Raw genomic sequence first — 14341 nt, forward strand, 5'->3', positions numbered from 1 at the left:
CCTCTTCTCACTTTCCACTCTATGGCCCTTTCTTCCAAAGGGGTGAAGAAGCACCGTATATTACCAGTATCTCCCATACCACTCTCTGTTTGGGCGTGGTGTGTGCGGTTCCAAGTTTCTAACAAATCAATGGTTTGCTCTTCCTTCCTCATGACGCCTCCTCGGGAGCCAGACATGCGGAGAGCGAGTGAGTGGGCGAGCAGAAGGAAGAAAAACCAAGCCTCGATTTAGGTTTTCTTTATTTGTCCGTGTTCCCTTTACCCCGGATTGCGAAATTTTAGCTACAGCACCGGTAATTCTTCCCCGCAGATTCATTTTCATTCCCGGATGAGGAGGGGATGGGGTGCGTGTGGGAGTTATGGCGAAGTGTGATGATAGTGAGGACTATTATCCTAGTGCAAGGGTCAGGCATAAAATAGTGTTGATTATGGTCGTGCTCAGCGGTGCCGTACGCCGCAACCAGACGGTCTGAAAACATGAGCCTTCCATTGCCCAACAGGAGCCTGGAGAGAGATATTTTTTTGATAGGTATATTTGATTAGAGGTCAGGCACCCGATTAGTCAATTACCGTATATATCTGTTCAGAGTCGACCGAGACAGGTGGAAATAGAGATCCCCTCAGGGCCGTGTCTCTGGAGTGTGCCACTGCTGCTGAAATTTTGGCCATGCACCGTACCGGTACTTGTATTTTATGCCTGACCCTTGCAACGGCAGCAATTTGCAAGGCGGGGGGGGGAGAATCGCGAGGGGGATCGGACATATCTCTTGGGTCCCATTCCATGTAAGGGAGTTCATGTTGTGATCATGATCTTGAGGGTCAAGTTTTGATAGCATCATCATGAGGGCATCACCCACTGCTCGAGCACACCACTTTCCCCCCCCTTTTTTTTTCCAGCACCCTTATTTGTCGTAAGGTAAGATGTGATCTGATGGTGTGGAAATGGTTCCCGCTCGGTTTGCGTTGGTGGGGCGTCACGCCTGGCGATCTTTTGCTGAGCGCGTTCCTGAATCCCAATCGTGCTGACGGATACAAACCCGAGCTCTCAGCATAGGATGAACAAGAGATCAGAACGCTGACGTTTCTGTTCCACCCATACCCTTTCCCTTCCCCGTCGATGGATGCTCTGATCTACTGTAGACGGACATAATAACTACTCGTACCGTAGCCTCTTAACTGGAACACTTTTTGCACCTAGTTTTCGTTTGTTCACTTTGGTTGGTGGGGACAGGACGGTATCACTCGTGCCTGTCCCATGTGCCCTTGTGAGGTTTGGTGCACAATGTGATGCGATGCAACAATCCAGTGTGCGTGGCCGACTCGACGGGATAAAAATAGAATTACCGAAGAAAGGAGAAAGAGGATCTTGCTTTCCTCGGCAGAATGATTCCCTCCCTATCAACCTCCCAACTCTTCGGCCATGGGTGAGAATGGAATTCACTCGTGGCAGTCAAGAAGTACTAGTACGAGTACTGTACTCGAGTACTCGAGTGCCCGATAACAGGGGTGTCGAGTTTGTATGGGCGCTTTGATACGCACGGATTTTTCGCCGTATCGGTACTATCTACTCAAGTACTTTGCGAACCCCTGTTATCGGGTACTTCTTGCCCGTTACGTACTGTACGACCAGTACCGTAGCTGCATCAGACTACCGTTATTATCCCTTGGGCCGTCTGAAACAGTAAAAGTTCCTCGCCGGGCACAGGTACTCGAGTACAAGGCATAGGGCAGATATTTTCGTACAAGATAGGGAATACTTTTCCGGTTAACCTAAATTAACTATGCCAAAACTTTAGCCCTAGCACTTGTAACTTAAAATCTGTTTTTCAGTGCTCAAATGACTCAGCACTCTTGGTGAGTTTATGATACATACCGCATTAACTGGCTAGAACCGGCAGAGAGACACCCCTGCGTCGAGATAAGAAGCCGCTGGAGCGATCGCACCAAAGATAGAAGAGCCCGGAAGGGCTTTGCCCAAGCTATAAAGAGTTAGGATTTATGGCGTTTTATTGCGACTTTGAGACGGAACAAGGATAAAATCTTATCCGAACGCACTAGCGCCTCCCGGTTCTCGCCAGTTAATGGGGGTACTGTACTCGAGTGCAGTGCCGAGTACGAGTACAGTATGGTACAGTACCGTACCTCCTGTAAATCACAAAGCCCAAGGGATACATGATACCTGTACGAGTGCGAGTATTCTGGAGGGCTTTTTGCGCCCCGTGTATCCATCATGCGTGCGTGCGGTGGGGCTGAGGACGACAATGGGATCTGATTTTTCATTCTCTTTTTCTTGCGCCAACCTTTTTTGGGGGGACTCCTCTGCCCTTTTATTTTGCTCTTTGCCTTCACTGATTGGTGTGTGTTCCTATGGATTCTTTTGACGCGGTTGCACCCACAACGAGATTGCACCAACAGCGAGATTCCTTACTAACAAACCAGTGATCAAAGTGAGAAAACTGAGAAAGAATATCGCTGTGGGTACAGTCTCGTTGTGGCTGCGGCCACTTTAGTTGTTGGGAAGCCCTTCCTTCGCCCTGGTTCCCGAGTTTCTGGGGGGAGGTTTAAAGTTATGTTAGCTAAGGCAACTGTAGCTGACTAGTCCAGTGTTTTAGTGATGTTCTGGCCCCGCATCCGGAGGATATTTGTCATGGAGGAGCTCTGGGATCCTGGGGCCAGCTCTTTAGGGAAGGAAAAGGGAAAAACCACATCCCTTCGAGTACAAGAACCTACTTTGGACGATGACGGCTGGCATCGTGAGTTTTCGGTGTGGGCGATATCATACTTGTGCTTTTGCTAATGTCATGTGGTTTCCCACAAACCCGCGCCTCTTTCCCTCCCCTGGGAGACTCTGTGCGGAAATTTATAATTAAACTCGAACCCCGTAAAAAAAAACTTGTCCTTTCCTAGCTATAATTGCAATTCTGACTCCGCCACGACCCTTCAAGCTCCGGTCACGTTCACGATCCTTCACAAATGAGAGAGTGAGAAACAAAGTTCAATTTCGGCGTTCGGACGAAAAAATAATAATACACGTCTTGCTCACTTTCTCTTCGCTTCACCACCCGCCCCTTTTTTCTCTTCCCTCATTCTTACTTCCCCACTTCCCATTCTTGCACCTCTATTGGGAGGAGGAAGTGGATGCGGCATCGTGAGATTGTCTCGGGTGGGTTTGCTGTCGATGCGTGCCGAGATGAGAAGGGTAGGCGGGTGGGCGGCCAATTGTGCGGTTTGCACTGGCATCGTGGAGATGTGACGGGTCTCGTGGTGTGTGTAAAGGTCGATCTGGTCCGTAAATTGACAAATGGTTGAGGAGGAGTGGCTTTTTTTCTTCCTCTCCCCTTCTCCCTTGGAGTTCGATTTGGTTCCTGAGCCGAAAAGGCTGTCAACGACCTTTTTCCTCCCTTTCTTTTTGCGATTTTTGTTCGCCCGTTGTAGGCTCTTGGGATCCAAACCATTGTTTTGTGCTCTGACGAAGCGTTACTTGGTTTATGGCGAGGTTATTCCGCTATCATTGTCTACTATACATATCTACAGGGAAGCTCGGATGTGAGTGAGTGAGTGAATAAAAAACAAAAAAAGGCTACAGCAAAAACTAACGACGACAAGGGCTAAGGTAAGATGAAATGGTGAAGAAAAGAGGCAAAAAGGAAAAAAGAAAAAAAATGTAACCATGGAGGTAACGAGTAACCTATAGGGTACCGGTACTTCAACAACATCTGCGAAAAAGTCCGAACAGGGATGAGCTCATGAAGCTGGCTTTCCCAAGCATGTACTGTACCCTCACATTGCTTAGCAAGCTACCGTATATAAGTTGAAGCTTCCCACACTTGTCACGAACCTTTGAACAGCAAACAAAAAAAAGGGTACTATACTCACCTCGCTCCTCCGCCGGACAAGAGGATAAGAGAACCTGCCGTCTCTCCCTACCCCGATAGTCTCAGCGCCTCTCTTTCCACCCCCCCTCTCATCTTTGCCCATTTGTCTCGTTCTCTACTTTTACATTTTTCCGCCTTCCGTCTGCCGTTTTCGTTTTCCACCACGAACCGACCCCTCCTCCACCGCCACCTTCTCATCCAGACTCTATTGTTCCTACTTCTCGACCGATAACCCGTTGCGAGCACGCTCCTATGTAAGTGCTGAGTCCTCTCCCTCCTCGTTTCGGGGTTCAATTCTTCTGTATTGTTCCATCATGTCGTTTGAGCTGGGTGTTTGGATTGGCGGTGGGTGGAAAGGGGACAAGAGGAGTGGGGATGGCGAACCATTCTTCGTCCTCCTTTATCATATCGGGACCCCACAATAAGCTTCTCAGCCCTGCACATTCTTTCTTTCTTCACTTCTCAAGGGTCATCTTTTCGGAACTAACAGACTGGTTTCATAGCTTCCAGAAACTACTTGTTTATTTCACGGTTCATCATCATGGCTCCTAGTTCTACGCTTGCCGCTCACGCCGGCATCAATCGGTTCAACACTCCTAGTCCGCATCCGACACACCTCAGTATTGGCGTTCATAATCAACGGGTTTTGAAAGATGATGCCTCCGGTTATGTTGCACCCGTGTTCGAAGGCAAGGAGAAGCAGATGGAGCATGGTAGGTTCTGACCTTTTCCTTCCTCACCTTCTTGATCTGTTGGGAATTTTCGACCGCTAATTGTTATAGTCATGGACATGCTCGAGGAGAAAGGATTCATCCCTCCGGATTTCGTTGAGAGTGAGACAAAGTGGTTTTATTCATCGCTCGGGATCGACGGTACGTCCTGCTGCCTTCTTCCGGAAATCTATCCGATGTCGTATTTTTGGCTGAGCAGTGAGTGACTAATTGGTCGTTCAGATATGTACTTCAAATCAGAAACTGCTGTGAGCATCTGGCACACGACGGATATCTTGGAGCGAGAATTGAGCTGACTTGAATTGCGATAGGAAACAATTGTGAACCACATTTTGTCTCTCTATGCCGGCAAGGTTGCGGCATTTTCTCGGGATGATAAGCGTTTGGAAATTCGGCTGGACAGAGAAGCAGAGGGTAATTTTTACATTTTCCTTTTCATCTACATACCCCTGCCATTTTGTTGGGCCTCGGCTAACCCGGCATCACTGTAGATCATGCTGTATACATTGATACATCTACCCCTGGAGTATCCGTGCTCTCCGGCCCGCAGTATGAGCAGAGAATCGACAAGAAATACCTCAACCCTTCGAACCCTGCGAAAGCTTACCGCGTTGAAACCTTCCGCTCCTCTTCCCAGCTTACGGCGTCGCACCAGCAGCTCCGCTGCTACTTCGTCTACCAATGCGATTTTGTCAATCCAAACCCTGATCCTAATGAGACGGACTTGAGCGTTATCTCGGATAAATCCTTTCTGGAAAAGGTTACTCCTAACACCAAGGAGGTCTACCAGGGCATTGTCGGGTCTGTTATTGAGCGGACAGGCCCCGTTATCGAGATGTTTGAGGTCCAAGGTACACGGGAGAAGAGGCTCGTCATCGGGTTTAAACAAGGGAGCTCCATGGGCTTGTTTTCGGCTTTGAGTGACCTTTACCACTACTATGGGTGTACCTCTACGAGAAAATATGTCGGTGAGTATTAGAAAGCTATATCTTTCATTGCGCAGCTTTGTCTGAATCCTGGCTAACATTTACAGAACAATTCTCTAACGGTGTGACTGTAATGTCAATCTACCTTCGACCTCTCCCCTATCATACTACCATCCCGAACCCTGCAATGTTCCCGCCTATCGAGGCATCAATTTACCAAATCATGAAGGAAGTTTCTCTTCTATACTGCATACCCCAAAATATCTTCCAGGAACACTTTATTAGTGGCCGTTTGAGTCTGCAGGAGACAATATACGCTCATTGTGTTTGCCACTTCGTGAGCCATTTTCTGAATAGGCTAGGTTAGTAAATCCCTGTCACTTTTTGAACGCCACAGGCAGATTATTAATTGGGTGGGTTAGGTTCGGAATATGGCGCCCTATCCTCGTTGCTCGACGCGAGCAATAGTGTCCACGCGGAGACTCTCACCAAGATCAAGCGTCGCCTTCGTCAAGAGACCTTTACTTCGGATTATATCTTCGAGATCATTAATGACCACCCTGAGTTGGTTCGTTCATTATACCTGTCGTTCGCTAACCAGCACTATGTGCAAACTCGGGGCGAACACGATGACTTTATCCCTACGCTTAGTTATCAGCGTTTGCAAGTTGGCCGGGTGTTGAAGGATGATGAACTAGAGACTTTGATATCGACGAGCGTCGGGAATGAGCATCAAGAGAAAGTCATGCAGTACTTTATTACCTTCAACCGCAACGTACTGAAGACCAACTTTTATACTCCCACAAAGGTTGCGCTGAGTTTCCGACTCAACCCCCGATTCTTACCCACTGTTGAGTATCCTCAACCATTGTTTGGCATGTTTTTGGTTATTGGATCAGAGTTTAGGGGATTCCATCTGAGGTTCCGGGATATCGCCCGTGGAGGTATCCGTATCGTCAAGAGTAGGAACCGGGAAGCATATGCGATCAATGCGCGTTCAGTCTTCGATGAGAATTACAACCTCGCAAACACTCAACAACGCAAGAACAAAGATATCCCGGAAGGTGGTAGCAAAGGCGTCATTCTCCTTGATGCCAACCATCAAGACAAGGCTACAGGAGCATTCCAGAAATATATTGATTCGATTCTAGATCTTCTCCTTACACCCAATAGCCCAGGTATCAAGGATCCTATTGTTGATCTTCACAAGGAGCCTGAGATTTTGTTTATGGGTCCTGATGAGAACACTGCCGGCCTAGTGGATTGGGCTACTGAGCACGCTAGAGCGAGAGGCGCCCCTTGGTGGAAGTCCTTCTTTACCGGAAAGAGCCCTAGCTTGGGTGGTATTCCTCACGATACTTATGGAATGACATCCTTGAGCGTTCGCGAATATGTTCTTGGCATCTACCGCAAGTTGAATGTTGACCCGTCCCGGATGAGGAAATTGCAGACTGGTGGACCCGATGGTGACTTGGGATCAAACGAGATCCTTCTGAGTAACGAGAAGTATGGTGCTATTGTTGATGGGTCTGGTGTTCTGGTCGACCTGAATGGTCTTGATCACCAGGAACTCATTCGCCTGGCCAAGAAACGTCTTATGATTTCCGAGTTTGATATGTCCAAGCTCTCACCTGAGGGGTATAGAGTTCTTATTGAGGATACCAACGTCACTCTTCCTAGTGGCGAGGTTGTCACCAATGGTACTATTTTCCGTAACACCTTCCATACCCGCACCCATATCCCATACGATATTTTCGTTCCTTGTGGTGGGCGACCCGAGGCAATTGACTTGGGCAATGTTGGCAAATTCATCAAGGACGGAAAGAGTGTTATTCCTTATATCGTTGAGGGCGCCAACTTGTTCATTTCTCAGGACGCTAAGCTGAGATTAGAGGGTGCTGGTACAATCTTGTTCAAGGACGCTAGCGCCAACAAAGGTGGTGTCACTAGTTCTTCCATGGAAGTCCTCGCATCACTTGCCTTTGACGAGGCCGGGTTTGTCGAGCACATGTGTGTCCAAGACGGCGTCGTTCCCAAGTTCTATAAGGTGTACGTTCAGGAGGTTCAGAAAACCATCCGGGATAATGCCCGCCTAGAATTTGAGGCCATCTGGCGCGAGAACCAGCAAACCGGAAAGAGCCGTTCCATCCTTTCTGATGAGCTCTCCCTAGCGATCACCAGGTTGGATGAAGAGCTCCAGAAGACCGAGCTTTGGAATAACGTTGTCTTGAGAAAGGGCGTTCTCGAAGATGCCCTCCCGCAAACCCTCCTACAGCAGATCGGTCTCGACCTCATTCTTAAGCGTGTTCCTGACAACTACCTCCGCGCTATCTTCGGTAGTTACATCGCTTCTCGCTTTATTTACGAGTTTGGCAGCAACCCGAGCCAATTTGCTTTCTTTGATTTTATGACAAAGAAGATGGGTGCGCTTGAGGCTAAGGCTACTGATAAGCCTTCCCAGGTCCTCACTATCAACTCCTTCCCCACCAAGAATTGTACTCACTGAGCGAGGAAATGTTTATCCCCTTTCAAAAAAAAAGAAACTAAAAACTAAAAACTAAAAACTAAAAACTAGAAATCCCTTTTCGTGCTCTTCCTCATCCCTCTCGGGGGTTTTTTTTTTCCAACTCTTCTCCTGTTTTTTCTTTCTTGGTTAACTTTTTGAATGGCATGAGTTTGATAAAGGGGATACGGTTGCTGAGTGTCGGTGTCTCATGCCACGGGCATGGTGGGTGATGTACGTTAGGTTGCTCGGTTAGTTTTTGGTTTTTGTAACATAGAACAAGAGCTTTTTTAGCTTTGTTATGGCGGCCGGGGCTTCGCTCCGATGAGGGAAGGAATTTCATGGGTTATTTAGTCGATTATGACACCAGGTCACCGTGCCCCGTTCGGAGTGTGTTGTGATAATGAAGCGAAGTGTTTGTCTATATTTAGGTGAGATATGAGGGTGAGTAGGTGTGTGAGTGAGAGTAGGAAATGGTTGTCGGGATTGTTTAGATAAGAGCGATAGAATTCAGTCTACCGAGGAGCCGGGTATGCTTGAATAGCCTAGATAACCCTCTCTGTCTCTGAGAAAATTTGATCAGGCCATTTACTGGCATTTCACTTTCTCGAGCGCTTATGACTGTGAGTGATAGACCGTGAACACAGCGGTGACCCTTCGCTCGCACCACCGCCCTGGCGTCACCTGCGTTTGACACCTGAAAAGCGGGACGGCTGTTCGAGGAACATAACAAGACCACATAGGATAACTGTACCGGTACAGTACAGTGCCCGCTTCCCTCACTGAGGCTTACTCGAATCTTAACCAGTCAAGTATTCACCCATCGTAACTTACTGCCAACTCGAACTCGCACGATTGCCAAAGCCGAGCATCCCCTCCTTCGATAGAGGATCTAGCCCTTTCTTCCCTATTCTTCCTTTCTCTCTTCTCATAGAGCGGTATATCATACCAGTCGAGAGTTGGGGGACGGTGTCCGGTGTCGAGGCTTTCCTCCGGACCGCTTGGGGAAAGCGTGCTTGCCAGGCCTTTGAATTCTCCATCCGTGATATTGCACTCCCTGGAATTGTTTTTTTTTGTTTGCGGCATCACACGTGTTCCCTTGCTTTGCCGTCTGGTCTGCGAGTGTGTACTGTACTGTACTGCACATGGCGAGCGGGCATCTGGGATCGGGCGAGAGCGGTTCGTCCAGGACGCCCATGTTTCCCACCCGCTACTTTCCCGTTCCGTGCACCCCACGAGCACTGACTGAATGGCTGATCCGTCGGCAATGCCATCCCCTCCCCCCCTCACACTCCGGTTCTTGTCCGACCACTTGGAGTGCTTCCTCACATCGCTGCCGACGTGCCAACTTCGCCGCGGATTTTGCGGCTAGGATTCTTGGGAGTGAGTGGGGAGAGGGATTGTTCTTTCTTGTTTCTCCCCGGTTTTTACTTCTCCCCCCTAGCGAACTCGGGGATTGGAGGGTCTGATTTTCACTGGATGTTTTTTTGCTTTCCCTTTCGCCCGTCGATAGAAATTACTTTGGTATCCACGAATGTACTGTACTGTAGTGAGGTGACGGATCATCGTGGCTGGCGCATTTCACGTTGAAGATGTCGTTTTCTTCTTTCGGTCCGGATTGATTGAAGTTTCTCCCGAACTTGTCCTTTTGCACAATCGTGGGAGCACACGAGCGGGGAGTGAGGGGACGCGTGGGGTTTTGTTTTGTGTATGCCCTTTCCTTCACCGGTAGTCTGGCTGGAATGAAGAAGGTTTTGGCAAGACCTTTGCCTACCTGCCTATGCCTATCTACCCACACATATACACTTACTCCATGATAACGGTTTATAAAGTCTTGGTCTACTATTCTGTTCACGCACTACCGCCGCGGCTATATATCTACCCGTTATTCCCATCACACAAAATCCTACGAGGCAAAGGGAGGGATCAGTTCACCAGGAGCAACCTATAGAAATCCTGGGCAGTTCTCTTTCAGAGCTCTCATCCGCGCTGTATCTTTCTCCAACAACTGCAGGTGTAATCACATCTATGAAAATAATCGATGAGGGCGGAACCGGGTGTGTGGTACGGGTATAACGACAAGACGGACGATGATCTCCGAGCAGGGTAGCTTGCTCGAGCGGGGTCCTCCCCTCGCACCGGAAGTCAAGGACTTCTCTTCTCTGCGAGAAGTATTATATCATCGCACAACCCAACTTGATTTGTTGAAACGACTGACAGTTGATTGAGGAAAGAGAGGTGGGTGTGCGCCCGACTAAGTATACAAGAAAACCCAGTCACAGTTTCCAGCCTCATGCGGCCTCACTCGCCGCCGCGTCACCGCTACCGTGCCACCACCACACCGTGGCCTTATGTACTTCCCGTGGTCATCTTAGCGGATATGGAAGGTTGCTCCAACATGATTCAATTGACGACCTTCGAGTGATAGACTGTGTCCTGATTAGTTGATGCGGTTCCGGCATATCATACTCCCTCCCACTTGAAGGTCCATCCGGGATCAAGAGGTATAAGTAAGGTGCAGAAGGCAAAAACCCACGATCCGAGAGACCCAACGACAAAGCCCACCCGGAAGGCAGGAGCAGGAGAACGGGATGGGATGCAATTGGGGGGGGAAACAGAGTTCCCAGTGAGATCTCCGCATTATGGGGAGCGTATCAGATATCCGCTAGCCTCCGAGTGATTAAATATGACTAACCTAGTTTTTCAGGACCTTGTATGTGTGCGCATGGGTCGATACACCTCTGTATTCCCGTCTCATCAGGGTCTTTTTTTGAGGTGTGCAGGGGTCGTCGGGATTCAGTATGCTGGAGGATAGAGCAGTGGTGGGGGAAAAAGTGAGGGATCGTAGCCTTGAAACAGGACTTGAATATACTGGGAGGGAGAGACAGCTGGACAGTCGGATGTCTCCTACGAGTGCAAACTATCTATCCATGGCACATTTTTTTATTAATATCTCGAGTGATTGGAAATTTCCCAGCATCCACACTGGCCTCGACTAGCTGTAAACCCATCAGAACGCTCCCAGTCCCGCACCCCCCGTGTGTGTCCTAGCGTGGACGGGTGGGAGATATCTTTTAGATACGGCGCCTTGTCGGCGAATATCTCTGCCCATTGGCCAGGCATGTACGGACCGCATGGCAAATGCCGAAAGACTCCCGACCTGTGAAGCATGCATGCATGCAAGCAAGATATGGAAAAGACTTTTGACCTGGCCTGGCACTAGTTACTGGTGCCGCGGGCGCAAGGCTAGCTAGCTAGCTATCTGCAAGTGGAGCAAATCACTTTCAAGTCCCCTGGTATCTCGAGCTGGTCGAGTACTTGTCCTCCGGGGTAAACGGTACCATAATGGGGCCCTGTCGGGCAGGCTCGCTACACTCAAGGTGGCATTGCGTGCTCTCTTGCACGCTTGCTGGGAGAGGAGGAGGTGGAGGAGGAGGAGCCCAGCCACCCGCGTGGAAGCTCGGCAACCCAGGACAGGGGGGTAAGTTAGCTAAGAAGGGAGACCTAGGAGCGAAAACACCCTGAACGATGACTATACTATACATCCTGGCAGCATTCATACCCCCTCCTCTCTCTGTGCGATATAGGCATATATTTTGATCCTCAGGACTCGCAAAAGTCCCATCCCAAACCAGGACTCGTTTTCACAACCAAATTCCCGCAGACCGGGGAGAGAAGGAAAAGTATTTCCAACTGCGGGAATGGCTTTTGGGATTGTAGGACAGCCAGGGTACCGAGATGACAAAATATGTGGTTCGTCATGGCCTACTTGTTTTTTGTTTTTTTGCAACGCCTAACTGTATCTAGGATAGGATTTGAACTCCCAGCACTCCTGTTGGTACTACTAGTATTCACGGCCGGTCCCTTCAAGCACTAGACTTATCATGCCCGGATTTATCATGCCCGATTGATAATGCCATACTTTTTTTTATTTTTTACGAAATTTCACAATGCGGTGACCAATTATTAGAGTCTCTCTCCAACCGGCAACCTTGTTTGGCTTGAAAAATGAGGGTTCTGGAAAATGGTTAGACTTCTTCCAAATTCGCAAACAAGCGGAACAAAAACTGATCCCGCAAACACCAACTAAGGCGGTCGATAGGAAACCATAGCCTTACTACTACTGCAGCTGCATGTTTGGGAGCAGGGCATCCCTTGCAGTGGTGAAAGTGTAGGTTTTTCCCAATTTCTGAAATAATAATAATAATAATAATAATAATAATCTTGATTAGTTGTATGAGTGGGGAGGCGATACTACAACTTACACTCAAGGTTTGAAAATATGTTGCGAAAAAAATTGCTAGCTTTACTTGCCCACCAAGTCCTTCACACTGCCATCTTCACCCGCGGCCCGAGGTCGGGCCGGGACTAGGCATTCACCGGTTTTGTAGCGTTTTTTATTAAAATATTGGGAAAATCCGTCCTATCACACAACTATATATATGGGGTGGTGGGGTTTCTCCGAAGCGGTGTAACACTTTCAGGACGTCCGGTCGCAGAACAGGGCTTGCGCTACCAGGAGAGGAACCCGGAGGGAAGCTACACCATCGGGGGTACTACTACCGATAGATTTGGGGGAATGTATCCGGAGTACGATATACTGCGCAAAGTCAGGTAATTATAGTACCCGGACGCTTCCAATCGCGCAGAAGGACCACGACCGTCGGACGGCACCGGGGCCAGCTACAATATCGTAATAGGTTGTATGATACTTGCACTGTGCCCTCCGCCAATGGAGGAAAGTATCACACCATACCCACTTTGTCATACTACCAAGCCGGCGTGCAGAATCCAACTTTTCTTCTGACCCCCCCCTCCAAGATTTTATCGTGTATCGTAGCTGAAGAGATTATCAAATCTTGTGCCTACTACGATTCCACTCCGGCGCCCCCGACTTTTGCGCAGAGGTGGCGGGTGGCACGGTGGAACCGTTATCCATCTGAACCGGTCAGCCACTTCTATTCAATTCCTTGTTGACAATTTATGTTATTGGAATCGGCTGAGACATGATGCCCGCATACAGGACTGGCCGTCTGCGGCGTATGCAACGGCAAAGGCTCATTCCAGCTGAAAAACTTCAAATGACAAGAATAACAGCCGCCGCCCGAAAATATCAATACGGTTATCCAAAAAAAAAAAAAAAGCCACCACTACAATGAGGAGATGCTTCCATAAGCATTACTACTGTGTCGTGAGTTTCCCGCTATTCATGGAAAGGTTATTCACCTCCTCCTCTTCACTGGTATACTTTTCCATACCCCGTCGTCCGGTGTGGACTTGATCCGGGTGTTCTTAAAAAAATCCGTGATATCATACCTCTTTTATGATACCTCTCCTTTCCGCCTACACCCTCCCCCTTCACCTTATTATTACGATTGCCCTACCCATTCCCCCAATCCCAATTTCTCCAGAACGTATAGCTGCCGGGGCATATGATGAGTTTTTTCCGCAATTTCCATGTTTGCCACCAGTCACCTTCACCACCGCACAAGTATAACCTGATAGATATACCTTTATCCACCGACAGCAACAACAGACAGCAACAACAGACAGCACAAACTCAAACCTAGGCAAGCCAGCTCAACCCTTACCCGTTACGATAGAGCAAAGACTCCCATACCGCAAAAACAGCAGGAGGTCCCAGCGGGAATGACGGACGAGTCTGGACCTCGCAGACACCTTCGCATACCGGGCGCCAAGGGGTACCCACAACCTCCGTAACAAATTTGAGGTACGACAGCGAGAGAGAGAGAGAGAGAGAGAGACTTGAGGTCCTTATTCTTTCCATGTTGCCGGAGGTGTCCTATATATACACTAGCTGTTCCTCTGCAAATATCCTCCTCACCCGTCAACCCCACCGGCTTCCATATCCTTTCTCCACGATGCCACACGATTCCTCTCGTGCAGCACCTTGGGACTTCCTCTCAAACCGGTCCCCTAGACTGTAGCTGTCCCAGACGGTCCTGACACCTTTCTGCTTCTTCTTCGGTTTCTCAACTCTTATAGTGCGATACCTGATCGTCTCGAGACCTCCGGTATCCTTAGTGCTACTTTCCGAAACCTCCCAAACACTTCTCCTTGCACTAACTAGACTAGTTCATACACACCCTTATATATCAAACACTATCCAATCTCCAAACACTCCGTTCTGCAGACATCTCCCTTACTCGACTAGGCCCCATTCTTGCTGATGTTGATATGGAAGCATCGTGATTTTAAAACTCCGTTCCCCACCCCCCCACTCACTAAAAAAAATCAATCCGCGTATGGGACGGCACCCGGCGGCCCCCACCCGGATTAACAAGGA

At 48.8% G+C, this 14341-nt stretch overlaps 1 protein-coding gene; it reads left to right on the forward strand.

The window, feature by feature from the left end:
• Positions 1–692: 692 nt before the first annotated feature.
• Positions 693–8392, forward strand: GSTUM_00006745001 (uncharacterized protein; the record flags this gene model as incomplete). XM_002838921.2 has 9 exons in its annotated part: positions 693–799; positions 4118–4128; positions 4378–4587; positions 4657–4746; positions 4828–4853; positions 4917–5019; positions 5097–5573; positions 5639–5893; positions 5954–8392. The coding sequence occupies 9 exons, from the start codon at positions 693–695 to the stop codon at positions 8035–8037; spliced, it is 3363 nt and encodes a 1120-aa protein (XP_002838967.1). The 3' UTR covers positions 8038–8392.
• Between the last annotated feature and the right edge of the window lie 5949 nt (positions 8393–14341).

The sequence above is a fragment of the Tuber melanosporum genome (genome assembly GCF_000151645.1).
Source record: "Tuber melanosporum whole genome shotgun sequence assembly, scaffold_3, strain Mel28".
NCBI lineage: Eukaryota > Fungi > Ascomycota > Pezizomycetes > Pezizales > Tuberaceae > Tuber > Tuber melanosporum.